The 21,922-nt window shown below is 42.9% G+C and overlaps 2 protein-coding genes across 4 annotated transcripts in view; one reads left to right on the top strand and one right to left on the bottom strand.

Annotated features, from left to right (window-relative positions):
• ERC1 (ELKS/RAB6-interacting/CAST family member 1) overlaps positions 1–119 on the bottom strand; it is a 153,079-nt gene extending 152,960 nt beyond the window's left edge. The window contains exon 1 of the mRNA XM_077935148.1: positions 42–119. The gene's annotated coding sequence lies outside the window, so the exon portion shown is untranslated. The remainder of the gene's footprint in view (positions 1–41) is intronic.
• RAD52 (RAD52 DNA repair protein) lies at positions 90–21,728 on the top strand. 3 transcript variants are annotated; one of them, XM_028746644.2, is made up of 12 exons: positions 117–495; positions 10,460–10,533; positions 11,555–11,656; positions 12,487–12,580; positions 14,924–14,991; positions 15,486–15,604; positions 15,699–15,774; positions 17,182–17,369; positions 18,124–18,257; positions 19,424–19,501; positions 20,380–20,595; positions 20,995–21,728. In XM_028746644.2, the coding sequence occupies exons 2-12, from the start codon at positions 10,462–10,464 to the stop codon at positions 21,054–21,056; spliced, it is 1,209 nt and encodes a 402-aa protein (XP_028602477.2). In that variant the 5' UTR covers positions 117–495; positions 10,460–10,461; the 3' UTR covers positions 21,057–21,728. The 3 variants fall into 3 exon arrangements, with proteins under 3 accessions (XP_077791292.1, XP_028602477.2, XP_077791293.1); XM_077935166.1 differs by lacking the exon at positions 20,995–21,728 and having other exon boundaries at positions 90–495; positions 20,380–20,948; XM_077935167.1 differs by lacking the exons at positions 117–495; positions 10,460–10,533 and having other exon boundaries at positions 11,555–11,664.
• Positions 21,729–21,922: the final 194 nt, after the last annotated feature.

Raw genomic sequence — 21,922 nt, 5'->3', positions numbered from 1 at the left:
CGCCCCCCCCTCCCTCCGCCCGCCAACCACCACAAGCTCACCCGCTCACGACCCTCTTCTTGGCCCCTCCGCTCTCCGTAGCGCTTCGTGTCCCCGCCCACCTTCCCTGCCAGCCCTTCGGAAGCCAATCGCGTTAGTCGCGCGGCGGTCCCTCCCCCTGGCCAATAGGCGTTCGCCTGCCGAATATCGTTCCCGCCTCCCCTCGCCAATCCACGCCGCCTCTTCCCAGACACGTCCCAGATTCCTGGTCTGCCCCCCTGTCCCCCCTCCTCGCTGCCGCCACACACCGCTGGCGGGGCCGCTCCAATTCTGACTCGCGCGGGCGCGCTACATAGAGGCTCCTTCCACGGGCTCAGGGCGAGGTATTGCGCAAGCGCGCCCGCCGCGGGCGGGAATTTTGCCTTCGTTCGCTTGCCGTAGCGGCGTCCCTGACTGAAGATTTGGTGCTGGGAGGAGATTTTGCGGTGGCTGCCGTTGCCCGCCGTTTACGTGCAGGTAACTGGAGAGCGGAAGTCACCAAGTTGACACAAAAGGGGTGTGTGTTAGGTCTCCCCGACTCCTTCAATGCGCGCCTTTGCCCTTCCCGGCCCCCCGTAAGAGGCTCTCTCTCGTGCCTTCTTTCTGTCTTAGACGCCCGAAATGGTAAAGCCGCGTTGATCAGGGCGAACCTTCGTTGGTGTTTCCGAGAGGAAAATCGTCTCACGGGGCCCCGGGAAATGTGGCCTCTTTGAGGGTGGGGTCGATTAATATTCGGCTCCGCGGCGAGTTTCTGGGGTAGGGGGCTTAAGAGGTAAGCCTGCTCTGCAAGTCAGTGCAAATACGTTTTTAAAAAAATATATATATTTATTTACAACCCGCCTTCCCCCCACCCTGACAAGGACTCAAAGCGGCTTGCAGATAAAATAGGAACAGCTAAAAACATTGGGGGAGGGAAATCATTTAAAAAACAATTAAGCATAATTATAATTAAAGTTCCTCCCCTCTAGCGAAGTTTGCAGCAATGACTAACAAATATATGCAACTCAACCAAATAAATCAATGTTAAAAACCCAGATCTATAAGGAATATAACTCTCTAATTTAAAAGTAGGTTTGTGGTAGGGAGAATGTCCAGAGTTATATATGGTTGCAACCATTATGAAATTATCTCAGCTATGTATTCATGCATAATGCAGTGGTTTGACTTCACCCCTGGAGGCACACTCCATTGTCTCTCCAGACAGACAGATGCCAACAACTATGTACAGTATTTAGCTGAAGCCTCCCAAGAGGGAATTATGTAATCTTGATTATTCTCATAGCTAGTCTGTAGTATTCCTACTACTTAAGTTTATGGTAGTATATTATTACTTGGTTTGTTTAACTCCGGCGTTTCCGTGCGCTGCTCTGGTTCACCAGAAGTGGCATAGTCATGCTGGCCACGACCCGGAAGCTGTACGCCAGCTCCCTTGGCCAATAAAGCGAGATGAGCTTCAACCCCAGAGTCGGCCACTACTGGACCTAATGGTCAGGGGTCCCTTTACCTTGTTTAACTCCTTTTAGCAGTGGTTAGACAGAATACCGGATATGTTATCTGAGCATGCTCGGCAATGAGTGTGAGATGAGTTGATGTATGAGTGGTTTTTGTCACTCCCAGACTGATGCAGCGAAGAGGTCTGCATCTGGCCCATTGCCCTCACATTTCATGGTTTTCTGCTGGCTACCTCTGCTGGAGATGTCATGGGCATAGGAGCCAACTCCTAGGGGCTGAGGTCCCTTTGACACTTCCCCCAACAAAATATTTGAGGGGTCTAGCCCCCCCCCAAGTTGATAGCCATTGCCATTCAAATGGTGTGTGTTCGCAATGTCTTGTGATCAGTTATGTGGGGTGGGGCTTACCTGCCCCCCATATTTTATTCAAGTTGGCACCCTTGGTTGTGGGTGATGGCTTATGCATATTGTTTTTTTGGGGGCAGGGACATTGGAACAGTTCTCAACAGGGTGACTTCTCTGCCAGCAGTGGGGTGGAGGTGGAAGATGGTGAACCACAGTGGACTGAGAGTTTCAATTGTTCTGTTAGTCTCATACCTTATCATGCAAAAGATTCACCCGCATTAGCCAAACCTACAGCCAAAGATTAGAAAAGCACTGCAAGTGGCAGAAGTGAACCAAGTCATGAGCTATGGGGAAAAGAGAACACAGCTTTTCAGTTAATGGCTTCAACACTGCCTTTGTTTAAAATAATGCTATGGTTATCCCATAAGTAATATAACTGATGGCTTCTGCCTTAAAGAGTACCATGTTTCCCGTTAGACTGGTGACTTCTGAAATAATGACTACAGGAAATGCGAGTGTAAAGATACTGCGCTCCATCATAAATTTTCAGCCAACAGCTTTTATTAGTCAGTTCTGGGAAATGACCCAAGTGATTATTCAAGGAGCTTTTAAATTCCCATCAATAGGAAATCCTCAGCTAAATTTTTCTTATTGCAGAATATATTTATTTAACACAATTGTATACCTATTTTTCTTATAATGAAAGCATTTTGCATAAGAATAAAAACATCTAAAGCAACGTAATATAGAAGTATAACAACAATTCAGATTTGGTAGGCCTCATGGAAAATTTCCACAGCCTACCAATAAAATCTTAAACCCCCAGGTCATCATATTAATCTTAGCTGCCAACCCATAGATAAGCATTGTGTTTGACTTTACTTTGATTGCAAGGCACCTTGGGAAAAGGTGCACTACTTATTTTAAATAAAATAATAAAACATGTTCAGTATGCCAGCACATAGTTTTGATCTATCTTTGGGATTTCTTCCAATCTTGTCGGTGGTTGCAGAGAAACTCCTCATTGTTGCCGATTGTTTCACTTGCTGTAGTGGGAATATGAGTAAGGCTTGATCTAATGATTACAGCCAACATAGGGATTCATGGGGATAGTTACTCCACAAAGCAAGCTGTGATTGTGTCAGCATATTGAATTGAAGCTGGAAGCTCACTGGTTACCTCTGCAGTTTGTTTAATACAGTGGTGCCCCGCAAGACGAATGCCTCGCAAGACGAAAAACCCGCTAGACGAAAGGGTTTTCCGTTTCGGAGGCGCTTCGCAAGACGAATTTCCCTATGGGCTTGCTTCTCGCCATTCCCCCCCCCGCTTCCCCCCCCTTTTTCAAAGCCGCTAAGCCGTTAATAGCCTTTTAACAGCTTAGCCGCTAAGCCTTTAATAGCCGCTAAGCCACTAAATCGCTAATAGCGCTAATCCGCTTAGCCGCTAATGGGGTTGCTTCGCAAGACGAAAAAACCGCTAGACGAAGAGAATCGCGGAACGGATTCTTTTCGTCTTGCGAGGCACTACTGTATTTTGTAACCCATAGGTCCTCATCAGCAGTTTTCCCATAGGGCTGCTTTGAGATGGAAGTGAAGCATGACAGGCCAGGATCTCAGCCATTTACAATTTAAAGTGGTGTGTCATCAACCTCTTTTGCCACTAATTGAATGAATGGGCCAAATTACAGGTGACTGTTGATTTACACGGGGGTTACATTCCAAGCCAAATTGCATATACTCAAAACATTTTGGGTTCAGTTGTGGATGGGATTGCCAAAGCTTTTTTTCCTGAATGGCTGCCCCCTTTTTAATTAAAAAAAAATCTTTTTACCAAGCATGGAAAGCTGAATGCACACAAGTTAAATGCACACAAGTTACAAGTTGATAGCTTTATCAATTAACATTTTTAATCCGCTTTTAAAACCATCCAGGTTGGTGGCCATCAATGGCTTTTGTGCGCTGTGAAGTACTTCCTTTTGTCTGTTCTGAATCTTCCAACTCAGTTTCATTGATGAGCTACAAGAAAATCACTAGGTTTTGTGTGATAATGTTCTAAAAATACGTTAATTACTTCAATATATGGGCTTTTCTTTACATTCTCACTTCCACGAATGGTATCTGTTTTAATACCTGTACAATTGGGTTACTTCAGGCAATTTTAAAAACTAGTAGTTAGGCATTACTAAATGGCACAGAAAGTACATTTTCTAAGTGGTGCAAAAATGGTGTTTCCCCATTTCTTCAGTATCAATAACTAAACCAATTCCTTTATCTATACAAAGCAGACAGTCTTCTTTCTTATAGTCTTGTACCTTGAGTCTTTCCATGTTTAAAGCAGGTAACCTTTGCTGATTCTTGGAAACTTGAGCATATATGCCTGTTACAGACACACACACACACACACACACACACACGCACGCCCAGAGGTTTTGACTGTTTTCAATCAAAAGACTGCATTCCTTCATGGATAACCTTCCATTGGAGTGCAGAGCCAAAGCCACACAGATCCACACTCGTACATCCACAGAAATCAACACATTTACACACTTTTTACCTCCAGTTCACACAAATTCGGGATAATTCTGCCTTGATAGCCACTGAAAGGGAGTTCTCTCTGTGCTCAGTGTGAAAACACAGCAAGCTGCTGATGGAGGAAGAGAGTTTTCTAACTGTCGTGAGCTGAACTCTAACCATGCCACTCTTCCCTCACTGCACAATTATTTCCTGCTGAGCAGTGCAGGCATATGAGGTTACAGACTTTCCAAGATCCCCCACAGCTAAACATCAGAAATTGCTGAGCAGCAGAGGATGCAGAGCTGCATAGGGGTTGGAGCTGAGAAGAGGGACAGGATCTAAGATGGGATGGCAACAAGACAGAAAGACAGGTTTCAAGGGTATCCCTGAGTGTATTTATCCCTTTATATATGCTCTTACATATACATTCTTATATTCACATCTCATGTAGAAGTGAATAGCTGTCATTTACTCCTTACTCCTATTTAGACACATAAAGAACATTTGGGGGGTGTAAGAGCAAAACCTGTTTGATACTCCTGCTACTGAGAGCCAGTGTGGTGTAGTGGTTAAGAGCGGTAGTCTCGTAATCTGGTGAACCGGGTTTGCGTCTCAGCTCCTCCACATGCAGCTGCGGGGTGACCTTGGGCCAGTCACACTTCTTTGAAGTCTCTCAGCCCCACTCACCTCACAGAGTGTTTGTTGTGGGGGAGGAAGGGAAAGGGGAATGTTAGCTGCTTTGAGACTCCTTAAAGGGAGTGAAAGGCAGGATATCAAATCCAAACTCTTGTTCTTCTTCTACTGAGTATCCTGTCCTGCCTACTCACAATGGGGTTGTTGTTGTTGTTTAGTCGTTTAGTCGTGTCCGACTCTTCGTGACCCCATGGACCAGAGCATGCCAGGCACTACTGTTTTCCACTGCCTCCTGCAGTTTGGTCAAACTCAGGCTGGTAGCTTCGAGAACACTGTCCATGTTCAGTTTCTGTTAATTGGTTCTCGTGGGAAACTTGCAGATTCTAGCTTCGCACAATTAACTCAAGCTGGTGTCAATTTACTCTTGGCAGAAAGCCCAGGTCTGCTTGACCTAGAAACTACTTACTCTGATTGGTTAACGACCAGCACTCAACTCTGTTATCAAGGGATTGCTAGCTCAGTTTGATGTGAGGTGTTGTTAGGAGTAGAAGTGCTGTGTATGGTTTTGAGAGAGAGAAAGAGAGGGTTTATTTTGCTTTGATTTGTATGCAGAAACTCTGCTGGTTTTATTTTCTCCTTTTAATAAATCCTGTAAATAGTTATTCTGAGTCTAGCTGACTTGTCATTACTGCCGCAACTAGCTTCTTCGCTGTGCAGGAAAACTCTGCTACGTTTGGGCTAAAGCCAGTAGGGCTATGCCTGACACTCCAAAGTTCCATGAGGTTATGGGCATTGTGCTGCCAGCCTGAGTTGCGGTGGTGTCAGCATCAACGGCGTTGGTTCCAGTAGTTCCAGAAGTTGTTGTTCCTGCTGGTGCAGCAGATGGACTCTGGCTGGTTCCTGACCGTGGTGAGCTGGTGACGCAGCGGACACAAGGACAACAGCTGCAGCGTGTGAGTGCTGGGTGCTGTGGTTCCTGTTTTCTCTCTCGGTGGTCGTGAGTAGCTGGTTCCGGGTTCCAGGGACATCGCTCTCAAGAGGGCCTCACAACCAGTTCAGATGGCTTTTGAGCGTCTGAATGACTCCAATTACTTGCTGTGGTCAGAACGCATGCAGGCAGTGCTGCAGAGGGATCGTCTCTGGCAAGTGGTGAGTAAGTTTCCTGCGAAGCCTGATGATGAAGACCTCGATAACGACCAAAGAGCAAGGGCCACAATTGTCTTGGGGCTGGAAGATTCCCAGTTGCCGTATGTGAGGGGAATCAAGACAGCTAGAGGTGTGTGGCAAGCACTTAAAGAACTCCATGTGCGTGAGACAGCGGTTTCCAAGCTGTTCATTCGCAAGGCATTGTACAAGGCAATGTTACAGCCTGGGGTTACAATGCAGGAACACCTACACAGTTTACAGTTAAAGTTTGTTGCGCTACAGGAAAGAGACTGTGCGTTAGACCAGCAGGAGAAGGTGGCTATTATTTTGAGTTCTCTCCCGGAAAGCTGGGATAATTTAGTTTTGTCTCTAGAAGGCATGCAGGAGCATGATTTATCAGTCAGTTACGTTACTGGGCGTTTGATTGAAGAATGGCAGAAGAGGCAAGAAAGGTCGTTGGCTGCAGAGGCTTCTACAGGCGGGCGGTTTCGAAGGAGTTCTCATGCCGTGCCAGAGGTGAAGCAAGAGCAGCGTACCGGTGAGGAGTCAGCGTTTGCTGTTAGGCGTTGTTTCCGATGTGGGTCTTCAGCGCATCTAAAACGACAATGTCCGGAGTTGGTCAAGTCTCAGTTGCCGGTGCAGGAGCAGAGACGAGATCAGCAGCAGCAGCAGCGTAAAAGGAAATTCTTCAAACGAAAACAGTCGGCTCAGCTGGTGACCGGCGAGGTCAAGATTGCTGATGAGAAACAAGCGGTCTGGGTGGTCGATTCGGGAGCATCTCGCCACATTGTGAATTCAGATGAATTGTTTGTTTCCAAGAACTCAGCACAGCGCAGCCAGGTGGCTCTAGCAGACGGAAGTACTTCCGAAGTGATTTCGGGGGGTGCAGTTTTTGTTCCTTGTCTTCGTGAATGCCTGCAAAATGTACTTTGTGTGCCGTCATTAAGGAGCAATCTGATGTCTGTAGATTGTTTGCTAAAAGCTGGGTTTAAAGTGCATTTTGAAGGAGACAGTTGCATTATTAAGAAGGCTGGTGAGATTTTAGGCACTGCTAAGTCAGAGGGAGGCTTGTTTTGGCTTAAAGCAGGATCTCAAGTTGCAGCAGTAGTCAGTAAATCTCAGCCTGCAGTGAATAACAAAGCTATACATGACAACTGTGTGCACTTATTGCATAGGAAAATGGGGCATGCTTGCTGGAAAAGTGTACTAAAAATGTCTGAATTGGCTGATGGGGGTAATTTAAAGAGTTGTAACAAGTACCTTGATTGTAACGTTTGTAAAAAGGTTAAAACCCACAGAGTCTCTTACCCCAGAAGTGACAGAGTTAGTGAGTCACCGCTACAGCTGGTTCACATGGACGTAATTGGTCCATTTGCTGTAAGCAGGGGTGGATCGCGCTTTTCACTAACAATTGTGGATGACGCCACACGTTATTCTTGGGTTTTTCCCATGAAGAATAAGGGTGATGTGTTCACTAAGTTTAAAGGCTGGGTGGCATCTGTGGAAAGATTTCTGTCCATTAAACTCAGAAGGATTCAGACGGACAGAGGTGGCGAATTTATGTCAAATGCCTTTAAAGATTGGTTACAAAAGCGTGGCATTGGGCATAGAAAAACGAACGTTTTTTCCCCAGAGGAGAATGGCGTTGCAGAGCGAAAAAACAGATCTTTACAAGATATGATGTTTGCCATGCTTGACGATGCTGATTTGCCCATGTCTTATTGGGGGGAGAGCATGCTCACCGCGTGTTATCTCCAAAACAGGCTCTTTCATCAAACAATAGGTACAACCCCGTACTTTAAATTGTTTCAGAAAAAACCCAAAATTGACCATTTGCATGTGTTTGGATCAAAAGCCTGGGTATTAATTCCAAAACAAATGAGGAAGAAGGGAGATCCTAAGACCAAACAGTTAGTGTTTGTGGGTTACCAGGAGCTGGGAAAAGGTTTCCGTTTTGCTGAAGGGACAAATGGCATTGTGATCTCCAGGAATGCCAGTTTTTGTGAACATAGTGGCTGGGAGAGACTACATGCCAATACTGAGGTTTGGTTTGAACCTTCCCAGGAGCTTCATGACTCTGAAAGTAGACACAGAGAATCAGAGTCTGAGGGGGAGGAAAGTTCAGATAAGAGCTCTCAAGAAAGTGGAGTTAGCCAAAGACCAGTTGCTAAGCAACAAAAGAGAGGTCGTAGTTCTGAGGAGGAAAGTGGGTCAGAAGAAAAATTTTCTCCCAGAAGATCTAAAAGACAAAACAAAGGAGTGCCTCCAGTGCGTTTTTCTCCAGATACTGCAAATGTGTTTAGTGTAAGTGCAGAACCCAAGAGTTTTCAGGAGGTGTTAAAGTTACCAAAAGAGGAGGCAGAGCGCTGGAAACAGGCAATGGAGGAAGAGATGTCCTCTCTGAATGAGCACAAGGTTTTTACACCAGTAGCAGCGCCTGAGGGGGCAAAGATTGTAGGCTGCAGGTGGGTGTACAAACTTAAACCTCTGGTGACAGGAGAGTACAAATACAAAGCTCGTTTAGTGGCTCAAGGATACTCTCAGAGGCCTGGAAAAGATTATGACGAGACTTAGGCCCGGTTAGGACATATCTAGGGTTGGAAGTGTGCTGGGCCCAAGATGGCAGCTGTCTAATTAGTCAGCAGAACAAAGTTAAACAACTACTGACTACATACAGAATGCAGGATTGCAAAGGGGCAGCGGTGCCTATGGATCCAGGTTTCATAAAAACACTTCATGTAGATGAGAGTCCTGAATTTGAACATCCTGATGTATATCACTCTGTAATTGGAAGTTTATTGTATATAGCACAGTGGTCCAGACCTGATATTAGCTATGCAGTAGGCATATTAAGTAGATTGGTCTCAAAACCCACACTAAATGCCTGGAAAGGGGTAAAACAAGTTCTGAGGTATCTCAAACAGACAATTGGCTATATGTTACAATTAAATTCTTCAGAGGATGAAATGTTGAGTTGCTACTGTGATAGTGACTGGGGAAATTTGCCGGATAGAAAATCTGTCACAGGACTAGTCATAATGGTCGGTGGAGCTTTAATCAGCTGGCGGTCACGCAAGCAAGACGTTGTAAGTGTGTCATCAACGGAATCAGAGTACGCCGCATTGAGTGAATTGTGCAACGAGGTGATTTATTTCAAGCATTTGTTAACAGATTTAAACGTAAATTGTGGAGAACCAGTACAAGTTTACATTGATAATCAAGCTTGTATAACATTAAGTAAAACAGAGGGTTTCAAATCGCGTTCCAAACATATCTCTGTAAAATACCAAAATGTACGTTGCTGTGTACAAGACAATATAATCACCTGTACTTATGTACCAAGTGAAGAAAATGTAGCAGATGTGTTAACTAAACCATTGGCAAAGATAAAGAACAAGCGAATGTGCAAGGGTTTAGGTTTGCTGGAAAAATGATCTCCTACATAGGTGTATTTGGTGTTAATTGTTCAGCAGAATCTGTGAGGGGGTGTTCAGTTTCTGTTAATTGGTTCTCGTGGGAAACTTGCAGATTCTAGCTTCGCACAATTAACTCAAGCTGGTGTCAATTTACTCTTGGCAGAAAGCCCAGGTCTGCTTGACCTAGAAACTACTTACTCTGATTGGTTAACGACCAGCACTCAACTCTGTTATCAAGGGATTGCTAGCTCAGTTTGATGTGAGGTGTTGTTAGGAGTAGAAGTGCTGTGTATGGTTTTGAGAGAGAGAAAGAGAGGGTTTATTTTGCTTTGATTTGTATGCAGAAACTCTGCTGGTTTTATTTTCTCCTTTTAATAAATCCTGTAAATAGTTATTCTGAGTCTAGCTGACTTGTCATTACTGCCGCAACTAGCTTCTTCGCTGTGCAGGAAAACTCTGCTACGTTTGGGCTAAAGCCAGTAGGGCTATGCCTGACACTCCAAAGTTCCATGAGTCCAACCATCTCGTCCTCTGTCGTCCCCTTCTCCTTGTTGCCCTCCATCTTTCCCAACATCAGGGTCTTTTCCAGGGAGTCTTCTCTTCTCATGAGGTGGCCAAAGTATTGAAGCCTCAGCTTCAGGATCTGTCCTTCCAGTGAGCACTCAGGGCTGATTTCCTTAAGAATGGCTAGGTTTGATCTTCTTGCAGTCCATGGGACTCTCAAGAGTCTCCTCCAGCACCTAATTCAAAAGCATCAATTCTTCGGCGATCAGCCTTCTTTATGGTCCAGCTCTCACTTCCGTACATCACTACTGGGAAAACCATAGCTTTAACGTAATATGATTATTACAAACTATATGGTCTTGATTATTAAAAAATTGGTAAATAACTTTCTATTTTGATCATATATATCGACGTTCGTATTACTTTCTTTTAGGAATGTCTGGAACAGAACTGACAAGAAATGGAATCAGCAGCAGCAATGCTAACTCCAGTATGTGGTTTGGACAGGTCAGTTTACCATCACCTTCAGATTTGTGTGAGATTTTCTGGTGGGGCTTCAATGCAAAATCTACTATGGATAATGGCCCAGTTGAGACATAATGGGAAACCATGGCTTCAAAGTATGTGAGTGAATCTGCACAAACCTTGGTTTATTATGCTTCCTACCCTGGGCATGGAGAAGGGGTTAGATGCTTCTTTTAAATAAACCACAGTTCCCTGTTACGTCCAAACTTGGGGAAACTGTAGTTGGTTTAAGCTCTACATAGGCAGAAGAAACATGGATCAAATCCAAAATATGGTACAAAGCCATCTTTATGAAAAGATCCCAATGTGTTTTGAATGTAATAAGTACTCCTTTTTAGAGCAGAAAGCAGATTTGTTTTTGTATAAAAACCATTTCCCTAGAGAGTAGCTGAAAATCTGTTGCGATACTCTTAATATTTCTTTGCACTCTTTTTGCTGTTGTTTAGCTCACACTACAACGCAAGAGTTATTATTTACTATTTAATTCAGTTGGTGTTTGGTGACAAGTGTTGGGAAAATATATACCAGCTGAGATTTCTTTCTGATTTGGCTGAATTATACTTAAGAGCGCTCAGAGGGGAACTGGGGGGAACTCATGCAACAGAGTAGTTACCATTTTAAACAATTCATGGTATTATCATAATGAAGGAGCTACCCTGTGAGGTACAATATTTCCTTTTGGATATACAGTGGTGCCCCGCAAGACTAATGCCTCGCAAGACAAAAAACTCGCTAGACGAAAGAGTTTTCCATTTTTTGAGTTGTTCCGCAAGACGAATTTCCCTATGGGCTTGCTTCGCAAGACGAAACGGCAAGACGAAGAGACTCGCGGAACGCATTAATTTCGTCTTGCGAGGCACCACTGTAGCTTTCAGAGTATAACTAGATTAAGAATTCTTATGGGGGATGGGACTGATTGAACTAAATCAGTTGCAAGAAAGGAGGAGAAATTAGTTACGAATATGCTAGATCTTTTCATGATTGTGTGTGTGGTTTGCTTAAGTGTCAGTATACAGCAGATGAGTACCAGGCTGTCCAGGCTGCCCTGCGACAGAGATTGGGCCCAGAATACATCAGTAGCCGGCAAGCTGGAGGAGGACAGAAGGTACAAAAGTGTGTACACAGTTTTTATTTACTTGATATTGAAAATTACCCATTGCCTGTTGGTAGTGCATATTTCCCTGAATCCTTTTGGGCAGCAGTTTCCTATGCCCTTGCTTTCTCAGGAGGAGCACCATAGTGTAGGGCAGGGGTGGCGAACTCCCAAGAGACTGCGATCTACTCACAGAATTAAAAACTGGCAATGATCTACCCCCATTCAGGTCAAAGTTGTTGAGCTTTTTAGGTAGGAGGAAAGCCACGGTTTTTGAGAATTCAAGCCTAAGCTCAAAGGGAGGGGGTGGGGCCGGATTCTATTTTACCAACACTAAGGAAAGGGACCCAGTGTTCAACCACAATCTACCAGAACCTCTCGGGGATCTACCAGTGAATCGCGATCAACCTGTTGGACATACCTGGTGTAGGGTTATCTGCAACTGGTGCTTGCTGAATGCTGCAATCTTCCAAGTCAGAGGCCACAGAGGTGTCAGCATTTGTTAATGATAGTACTTTCTGGCTCTCCAGTTTGGGAAGGTGGACAGCGCTGGCCCACTACCTTTCCTCAAAGCGGCTCTCCCATTGCTGGCTAGGGATTTAAAGAAATAAGTGCAGTACAGGACAGACCTGCAGTATAGAATTCTTTTCACATGTAATTTAATAAATTCTTATCAATTTAATATCTCAAACTCAGAACAATTAATTTTAATTTTGGTTAGCTGTTTGGTACTGTAATGTGGAACACTCTTGCAAGTAGATGTAGCTTCTGCAATAATTTAATGAGATTAAGACTGACCAAGAAGGATTTTTGACACTTTTGTCCTTTCTTTCTACTTTCAGGTTTGCTACATTGAAGGGCACAGAGTCATCAGTCTGGCCAATGAGATGTTTGGCTACAATGGCTGGGCTCATTCTGTCACTCAGCAGAATGTCGGTGAGAACCAATTTTAAGCTTCTTCCAGCTGCTTCATGCTGCAGGTTCTATAAGTTATCAAAATGTTCTTGTGCAAAAGACTATCCTAGCAGAGTGAAACAATAAGCAGTCGGGCGCAAATAATGGCATTGTTCCACTTAAGGAAGTTTTTGATCCAGCAGCAGCTTTCATGAATAGAAAGTGAAGAAAGCATCCCCCCCCCCCCGATTCCTCCTTCGGCTCCTGCTTTCCTCAAAAACTTGCTCTAGAGGAGTGGGTCCCCCCCCCTCCAAGAGTTATGTGGGAAGTGGCATGGAAAGCATAAATGAGAACCTTGTGTCCTGCCCCATTCATTCATGGAATCTTCTGCTAGTATTCAGAGTTTTCCATGAACAGAGCACCTCTGCTAGACGCAACACAATATGATTATGAGTTTCCAGATCTTGAGAAAAGGAGCTTCTCACATGCCACCTGGAAGCAGAATTTTCCATGGCAGTTGGGGGGCACAGCATGAGTTGGCATAGGGTAACCTTGACAACATATTAAAGTGGTTTCCCCCTAAATTTCATAATTCAGTGTATTGTCAGTTACACAGTGAATACATATAGAAAAAAGCATCCTTGCCCTAGCAGTTAACAGTTTTCATTAAAAAAATAAATAAAATTAGCTGAAAACTGCAATCCTGTACAGAAACGTCTCCCAAAATTATGGCTGCAGCTGTCTCATCCTCAAAAGATCTGTTGTGTTTGTGGCCTAGCAACAGGAGGTTGAACGGAAAAGGCAGAGGGGAGACACTTAAGTCTTTCAGCTCAGTAACAACAACTGGAAGAATAGAACCCCCATCTCAAAAACCTCACCTAGATCACCTTAAGGACCTGAAATGATATTAGGTAACAAAAACTACAGAGCTGTCAGAAAGGCAAAAAGGGAGCGAAAGCACAATACTATAAGCTATAAGTTATACTTCATTATATCCTTGCTTTCTGTATGGATAGATTTTCCTGTAAAAAGTATTTCGGAAAAAGATCCAGTCTGCACATTCATATTTTGATACCTATTGTGATCCCTGACATTACTCTTACCTACTTTGCTAATGAATATCTCACTTTTTCATTCCATCACATACAAAACCTTAACCCCCTCCTAAAAATTGGTAGCATTCTGTGCATTAAAAAAATAAAATATCCTGGAGAATACTCTGAACCTTTGTTGTTGTTGTTTAGTCGTTTAGTCGTGTCCGACTCTTCGTGACCCCATGGACCAGAGCACGCCAGGCACTTCTGTCTTCCACTGTCCACTCTGAACCTACAAATGTTTAATTATCGATTCTCAGCACATATTCAGTTCGTCAAGAGGATAGAGTCATAGAGATTTACAAAATAAAGACCAGTTCCTAGGGAAGCTGATTCTGTCATCTTGAATGTGATTCAGATTATCAGAAGCTGAAATTCCTCATAGAATATTACTACTAATGAAATTGTTTGATTTAAAAATATTTTTAAAAGCTGATGGGAAACGTTATGACTTGATTAAGGCAGCCTAAAACTGCATTACTATTTTCTGCAGCTGCGTCACACTGCTGACTCAATGTGACTCTCTGTCCATTTGGGTTTTTTTGTTTCCCCCACCTCCCCCAAATGCAGGATTTAGCATTTGCCTCTGTTGAATTTCATATTGTAAGAATGGGGAGCTAGGCCAAAGCTAGCAAGTTCATTCTGAATTTTACTCCTGTTTGCTAAGGCATTAGTGATCTATCTCAGCTTTGTGTCTTCTGCAAATAGGTTAGCATTCCCTCCACACCTTCATTTAAATCACTGATCAAATGTTGAAGAGTCCCAGAGCCTTACATCACCTCACTAAATTCATTCATCCAGTTTAATGAGAACCCATTGATGAACACCCTTCTGAGTATGGCTTCCAACCAGCTCTGAATCCAGCATTATTTATCAGTACACATTCAACAAGTCTGCTAATAAAACATCTTTGTCAAATGCTTTGCTGAAATAAAAATAAATGGGGTCCACAGCATTCCCACAGTTCACTAAGGTCAATAATGCAGTAATGTCTTAAGGGTAATTTTCAGGTCTATATACTCTTTTATCTGAACATTATCCTCAGAAGCCTCTAGTTCAGAAACCAACATTCTGCTTGGGAAATATCTCTGTATCCTTTCTAGTTAATTTCTTTGACAAACATTTGCATCCATGCCAATAGTGTTGTGACCATATTCTAAATTCCTTATATTTTCTCCTACATCTTTTTATGACTGCCTAGCTACCAGTGCACAGTAATGATAGGCCGACCAATCATCTGGCTCCCTATGTTAGACTAAATGTTTTTGTTTTTTGTTTCTGCACTTCACAGATTTTGTGGATCTCAATAATGGCAAATTCTATGTGGGGGTCTGTGCCTTTGTGAAAGTCCAACTTAAGGTAAATGGGGTCGGGAGATATGTTGGTGGTGCTGGTTCTTGAGAGCCATGAAAGTAAAGTGAACAGTATGCAAAAGGTACATAACAATATGGCTGTTGGTGTTACTTCCTGTCGATCAAAAATGCTTATTTATTAGACCCGTTACTGGTCAAAACACACACCTGTTTTTTTAAGATGAAATAAAATACTGTAGGAAAAAATCCTGACTTACGCATTTGCTTTTAAACAGTGACAAGTCTTAAACTGCAATGCATGTATCCAGATGCTGTTGGTTTCCATTTTTTAGGATGTATTTGGCAGAAGATTGGAATACTTTGAACTAGCATAATATTTCAGGCTTGATTGACACTTGAGTCCCCTGTAGACTCCAGAAAAACTGAATGTACTACAGTGCCTGCTTAAGCTGCTTTTTGCCACAAAGCAAGGTTCATTAGGATGATTATAGTCAAACCCAAATGGCCATTTTGTTTTTCTTGCGTATTCTTAAATTGCAGGACGGCTCATACCATGAAGATGTTGGCTATGGAGTAAGTGAAGGCTTGAAGTCTAAGGCCTTGTCCCTAGAAAAAGCAAGGAAGGAAGCTGTTACAGATGGACTGAAGAGGGCACTGAAGTAAGTGGCAATCAACAGAAGACATTTTGCTAGCTCGAAAGCAATGAAAAAGGGGAACTGTTCTAAAAGATGACTAACTCTTGTCCTTTCTCAGGTGCTTTGGTAATGCTCTTGGGAATTGCATCCTGGACAAAGACTACTTGCGATCAGTGAATAAGCTTCCTCGCCAGGTGTGTTACTTGGGACTTCCAAAAACTAGAATTCTGCTTTGAGTATAGATAATACAGACAAGAAAGGCTCCATTCTTTATTCTGCCATGCAACAGTACATTCTTCTTGAATAGGTAATTTCATTGCCTGGATATTCCAGTTGAAAATTCTTATGGTTATTTTCTGATGCACCATATCTCTACAGTGTGTTTCTTTGCTTACACTTTTTCTGCTTCAAAACACTCAATAATTTTTCGTGTGTGTGTGTGTTTTCACTTTCCAGTCAGAGCTGTTCAGGAGCAAGCAGAAAATTATAGTACCTTCCAATGAACATTGAAAATCAGAGCTTACTATGTTGTTCTTTTTTATATGGGACAGTCCACCTCCCATCTTCTTGTAATTCTTATTGCACCAGTGATCTCTTTCTAAAGTAACTAGCTTGTCTTGCAGCATTGTTACATTATTTTCTGAGCAGATTCCCAGGGATTCGTTATTTTTAATAGTGAAATGCCAAAATGCATTTTTCTAAGGATAGATGCCCTTAAGCCTGTTTTCACAAGGACGAATGGCCAACGAATGAATCCGAGCCCCATTTGGGCTGGGCATAGAGGGGGCTTGGATCAGTTGCATGTGCCCAAGATGTTTGCTGATGCAGTAGTAGCCCTACCAGTCTATAAAGCCTTACTGGTTTAGATTGCTCTCTAAACCATTCAATTAAGTCTATCTTAGATGTTATATCCTTTTTTCAGAAAAGGGTCCTTATCTTCTCTTGCCTCAAAACAGCTTCATCTCCAGTCATCATTACTAACTGGGCTCTTCTACAACCACCCCACCCCAGTGAACCATCATTTAAGCTGCTGCATTCTGGTCGACCCATCCGTCACACATCTACAGTATTCCTTGCTGACTGCAGCCCATAGTGTGTGTCACCTAAATTGGCATTCCGTCAAAAGGGCAGAGTATGCTCTTGGCTGTGCTGGATTGAAAGCTGCAGATAGGCTGAAATTGTCGTGTTTACTGATTTCTACAGGGCTCCCAGGCTGTTAATCTGCAGTTTTCTTCATTTGTTCTTTCTACTTCTGTTTTAAAATAACACCTAGGTTGCTTTAAGAGGGGGGGGGGGAATCAACATCACAGAGAATTGCAAGGAAACAAAGCTGATTAATTTTTTTTGTTCTGATCCACAAAGTACATGTTGACAGAGTTGGTGTTGATTACTAAACATGACAAATCTCCACTAAGTTAGAGAAATAACCACATTGGTTGAGTTCACAGCACCAGGCTGAAACTTGGTTGTGAACAGGCAAAGTGTTCCAGGAAAGCAATTTGTCTCCTGGGCAACATGACAGATGAGTCTGTGAAATGTTTCCATTACATTCTGAAGTTTTGTAGCTATTGAAAGGCTGTTTGTTTTATTCCTATTACTAGATGCCTCCAGATTTTGATTTGAGCAATGCTAAAAGACAGGATTTTGAGCCTGCTATAGAAAAGGCAAGATACAATAGCTGCTTGAAGAAGACAAGTGAAGACCACCAGCAGTTTTCTACAGCGACTCCTGTCAAAACTGAGCAGTTAGAGTCTTCTTTGAGTACTTCTGAACAAGATCAGCAAAGCAGGTTGGAGATCTAATACACTAGATACGTAAGCTTATACAGTAAGCCCGCAACTTATGCACATTTAACTTGTGCCTATTCAGCTTTACTCGCTTGGCAAAAATAAATAAAAGCAATGAAAAAAGAGAGTGGCTGGCTGGTTGGGGCAAAAAAGACTTTGGTAATCCCACCCACTATAAACTAGTGTTCATTCACTGAGATGGCAGGATAAAGACTGGTTTGTGAGAAGTACCTCCTAGTATAACCTTAGGCCAAATCTTGTAGGATAAAGCCGCCTTCCTTTATGGACCACTGGATGCATGTAAGTAGACAGAATAGGAAATCTGAGGCAAGGGAAGATCTGTAGTTGAATAAATTATGCAAATTATAGTGGTACCTCTGGTTAAGTACTTAATTCGTTCCAGAGGTCTGATCTTAACCTGAAACTGTTCTTAACCTGAAGCACCACTTTAGCTAATGGGGCCTCCTGCTGCTGCCGCACTGCCAGAGCACAATTTCTGTTCTCATTCTGAAGCAAAGTTCTCAACCTGAGGTACTATATCTGGGTTAGCAGAGTCTGTAACCTGAAGCGTATGTAACCCGAGGTACTACTGTCCAATGAATGTAGTTACACAGCGCTGGGCTATTGCCATATATGCTAAAGTGTCATCCCCCAGCCCCCACCCCCCACCCTGGTTATATTGTCTACTCTGAGCAAGTATGGTTATGAAATGGGGAATTTAGTGGTAACATTCCCTCTTCCTGTATTCTCTGGTAGTGAGGTCTCGCTGTGTGATGCAACATACCACCGGAAGTTGCGGCAGAAACAACTTCAGCAGCAGTTCAGACAGCAGATGCAGAAGAAACAGCAAATCCAGTCAACTACTCCAGCTTGTGAACCTAGAGGTCAAGGTAAAATGCTAGTTAGAACCTGTATCCGCTGCACTGCAAAGAAGCTCAGAATGGGCAATGAAGTGCCAAAGTAACAGGGCCAATTATTTCCAGCTGTGTTAACTGTGTCAATGTAAGAGTTGAAAGTGAGATGTTAAACAAGTGTGTTTTCCCTGGATATGACTCTCTTTAAAGAGGTCAAAATGAGGGCTTAACCCAAACTTTAATCTGCTGCTGCAGCTGCTTTGACTAGCATCTGAGGGTTTTTTTTTACATTTTTGAAGCTATCTCATTTGACTGGTTTTTTATCCATTCATTAATTTTTATGCAGTGCTGCATTTTTAGAGATTTAATTTTCCTGGCAAAATAAATGGCAGCAGAAACTTTTCTGTCCCATGTTGCTGAATGTGTTAAAGAAGATATTTCCTTCCAATGCTGGTGTCAACTTTTGTTTGTTAAGTAGTTATGTCTCACTTCATCTAGCATTGTGAAAAAGGCACCTATTATTGTAGGTTTCATAAAATGTAGATATAATTATTTAATCCATCAGTTAACTCAAATCAACAAAAAATTATATAATCAGCAGGCAGACCTAATATATTTTTGAAAAATAGTGCCTTGACTCAACCTATAAAAGTAGCAATATTAATAAAAACCCATTAATAAGGTGATTGTCAGATTAGGGACTTGCTTTAATGTTGGTGTTTGTAAGCCCAATTCATCCGTAAGCCCCAACTAAGATGGCAGAACAGTGCAGCAGTCAGATTTGTGATGGAGATGGGGAGAGCAGCTGGTATATCAGTCTGGGTCCAGGCTAGGTTAGAGCATATTAATAACACCACCTATCTGTTGTTATTAATAGTTGAAATAACCATCTTTCTCCATATTGAGCCAAATTCAGATAAGTTGGCATTCCTTGGACGAAATGGAAATTAATAGCTTATTCATGCTGGGTCATTTAGGCAAGTCCTTTTTTGTCCCTATGATGTGGGACAGCTCTTGTGAAGAATATTATTTGTTCCATTATCAATAAAGCCCAAACTACCACTATCCTGTCTCTCCCCCACCCCCCACCAGCCTAGGAAGACAGCTTATGCATTATTTCTATGCAAGTAGTCTAAATCCAGAGAAACATGTACTCTTCCACTAATCTCTGTAACATTAAGCTTCTCTTTTATCTTGTCCAGAAGCATGTGCTCTTCCTGCTATTAAGCACAGCACTTCAGCACAGCTGGAACCAGCTGTGGAAGAGGAGTTCCTTGCAGGTGGGTAAGGGTTGTTGGTTCTTTTAGGTATTTTATACCATGGGTCACAAATACGAATCTCAGGGTCATGGATTCGAGTCCCATGTTGGGCAAAAGATTCCTGCATTGTCAGGGGTTGGACTAGATGACCCTTGTGGTCCTTTCCAACTCTGATTCTATGATTGTTCAGTTACAACAGCCAAGTCCTTAAAACCTGTTCAAAAGCAGAAAACAAAAGGCACCACCTCTGGGGAGGAGATCCATGGTGACTGGTTTGCCACTGGAAAACCCCCATCTCTTGTGCCCACCAGACTTGGAAGTCCTTACCAGCAGATCTGCAGGAAGAGCCTCTGCAGTTTATCTTACTATCTGGTCCCAAGTCATTTACAGCTTTAAACATTAGCTCCCCAAATGCAGTAGGAACCAGTCCAGCTGATAAAGTCAGTGTTACATGCTCTGATCCGTTGGCTCCCATGAGCAACTGGTAGCCACATTCTATGAGAACTACAGCTTCCAAAAACAGCCCCCCACAGTGTGCGTTTTAGTAAGTCTTGCTGTAACTTAATGCCTCAGGTTGGTTCACATTCTTGCAGCATTTCAGGCAACAGTTAGTGCAGGACACATGAAAAAGAAATGTGCATCCTTTTTCTAGATTCTCCTTCCTCCATCTGAGAGGAGAAATGGGTGGAGGCCCTTTGTAAGGCAAAATCAGTGGGCACAGAAGAAGCAAGCACTCCCGGTGTGTTCCTATGTCATTGCAAAACCCAAGCTTGGGATTTCGTGTTTGCTGACACAATGTCTAGTTCCACCCCGTTACAGTTTTAATCCAGTGGCAGTCAAGACGTGGAACGGAATGGTCAGCAGCTGACCCTTCACTGATAATGTTCCATTTCTTCCAGATGACCCTGAGCTTTGGGACTTACCTCTGGAGGCCACGGACCTTAGTGTTACCAATCACAGCACGGCAGCTGGGCCAGCCCAACACCCAGGCACACCTTGTGGGCAGTATGACGTGATGACACGCAGCAGAACGCCACAAAAAATAAATAACCAGAGGCCCTGTGCAAAACCTGCACTGCAGCATCCCTCTACTAGCCCTCGACCTCACATATCAGGTAAGTTTAAGAGGTGGAGAAGCAAATGTAGACAGCAGCAGAAACTGGGTGATATAGGGTGGTGGTTTGTCAACAATGGGGCAAGCATGTATATCTATTTTAGCTTAGCACACTCAAATTGCAAATCATCTACGCTACCTCTGAATCTTGCAGTGCCCGCAACGAGCGGTGAAAGATTTCTTGCTACTTTTTTGGTGCTTTCGGTCTCAAAGCCTCCTCCAAGATTTCGGCAACTTGCGTCGAAGTAAAGGTGTTTTAAGATGCAGTTCTAAGTTCAGGCTTTGCAAACTGTTCGGAGAAATGGTCTCTTGAAGAGAGAGGACAAAAGTAGGTAATATCTCAGTTGTGTAAGAGACTTGTAAAGAAAGTTCTCCTACATACAATTGTTTTCTTTTTTAGCTGAATGCAGCCCATACAGGAGGAGCCAAGGGATGAAGAAGAGAAGGCTGGAGCCTGCATAGCAGAAGATGAATGACTTGACTGTGGTGCTTTATCTGTTCAGGTTTCAGAACGCAATTTGCACTCGGAAGTTTCAGAATGGAGAATATTCTTCAGACCTCACTATATCAAGCACTAAACAGGAAAAAAGTTGTGCTCATGATTTTTCAGAATTTGAAAGTTTTAAACATTGCTTTCCATCAACTGTATCTTCAGAAAAGAATATCAGTATTTTTCTCTGTTAAGATTAACAGATGTAACTCCATATCAAAATACAAAACATTGCTTTATTCTTAACTCCCTTTATTGTAATAGGAAGGAATCCATTTTAACAAGGCTGCATCTTGTAAAGCAAGGCAAACTATTTTTGTACTATTTGCCCTTTCCTAAGGAAAAAAATAGAACCAAACCTGAAGGAATGTAGCAGCATTTTAAAAATGTACTCTGAAACAAGTTTCGTGTAACAGTAATAATAATTTACTTTTGTGGAATGAAAAGTTTTTTAAGGCTAGGATGCCAGTGTGCTAATTATGCAATGTGAATCCTGCTTATTAAAGTGGTTAAATTAAAGCTTTTCATTCAGAAAAGCTGTGAGATTTGATGTCCCACTGTATGAAGACTGGAGCCAGCCACACATACAGTTTTATCATATTTCCCTTGTTCTCTTTCAAATAAAGAAAAATGTTGGAGGCTAATAGTTGGACACAAAGCTTACTAAAGAAGTTCGGAATTGATATACAGGCGACGGCCATTTTGCATGCATCCAATTGATGTGTGACCGCTAACGCCTGGGTCCTTTTGGACCCGGAATGGGGTGGCCTATGAATGTTCTGCTGGCGCTTGTGTGGGCCACGACTGGAATCACTGTGCAAAATGGTTGTTTCCTAGG

Source organism: Podarcis muralis, chromosome 10 (assembly GCF_964188315.1).
Source record: "Podarcis muralis chromosome 10, rPodMur119.hap1.1, whole genome shotgun sequence".
Lineage (NCBI taxonomy): Eukaryota > Metazoa > Chordata > Lepidosauria > Squamata > Lacertidae > Podarcis > Podarcis muralis.
The sequence above is the reverse complement of the archived record's forward strand: the minus strand, read 5'-3'. Positions and strand labels throughout refer to the sequence as shown.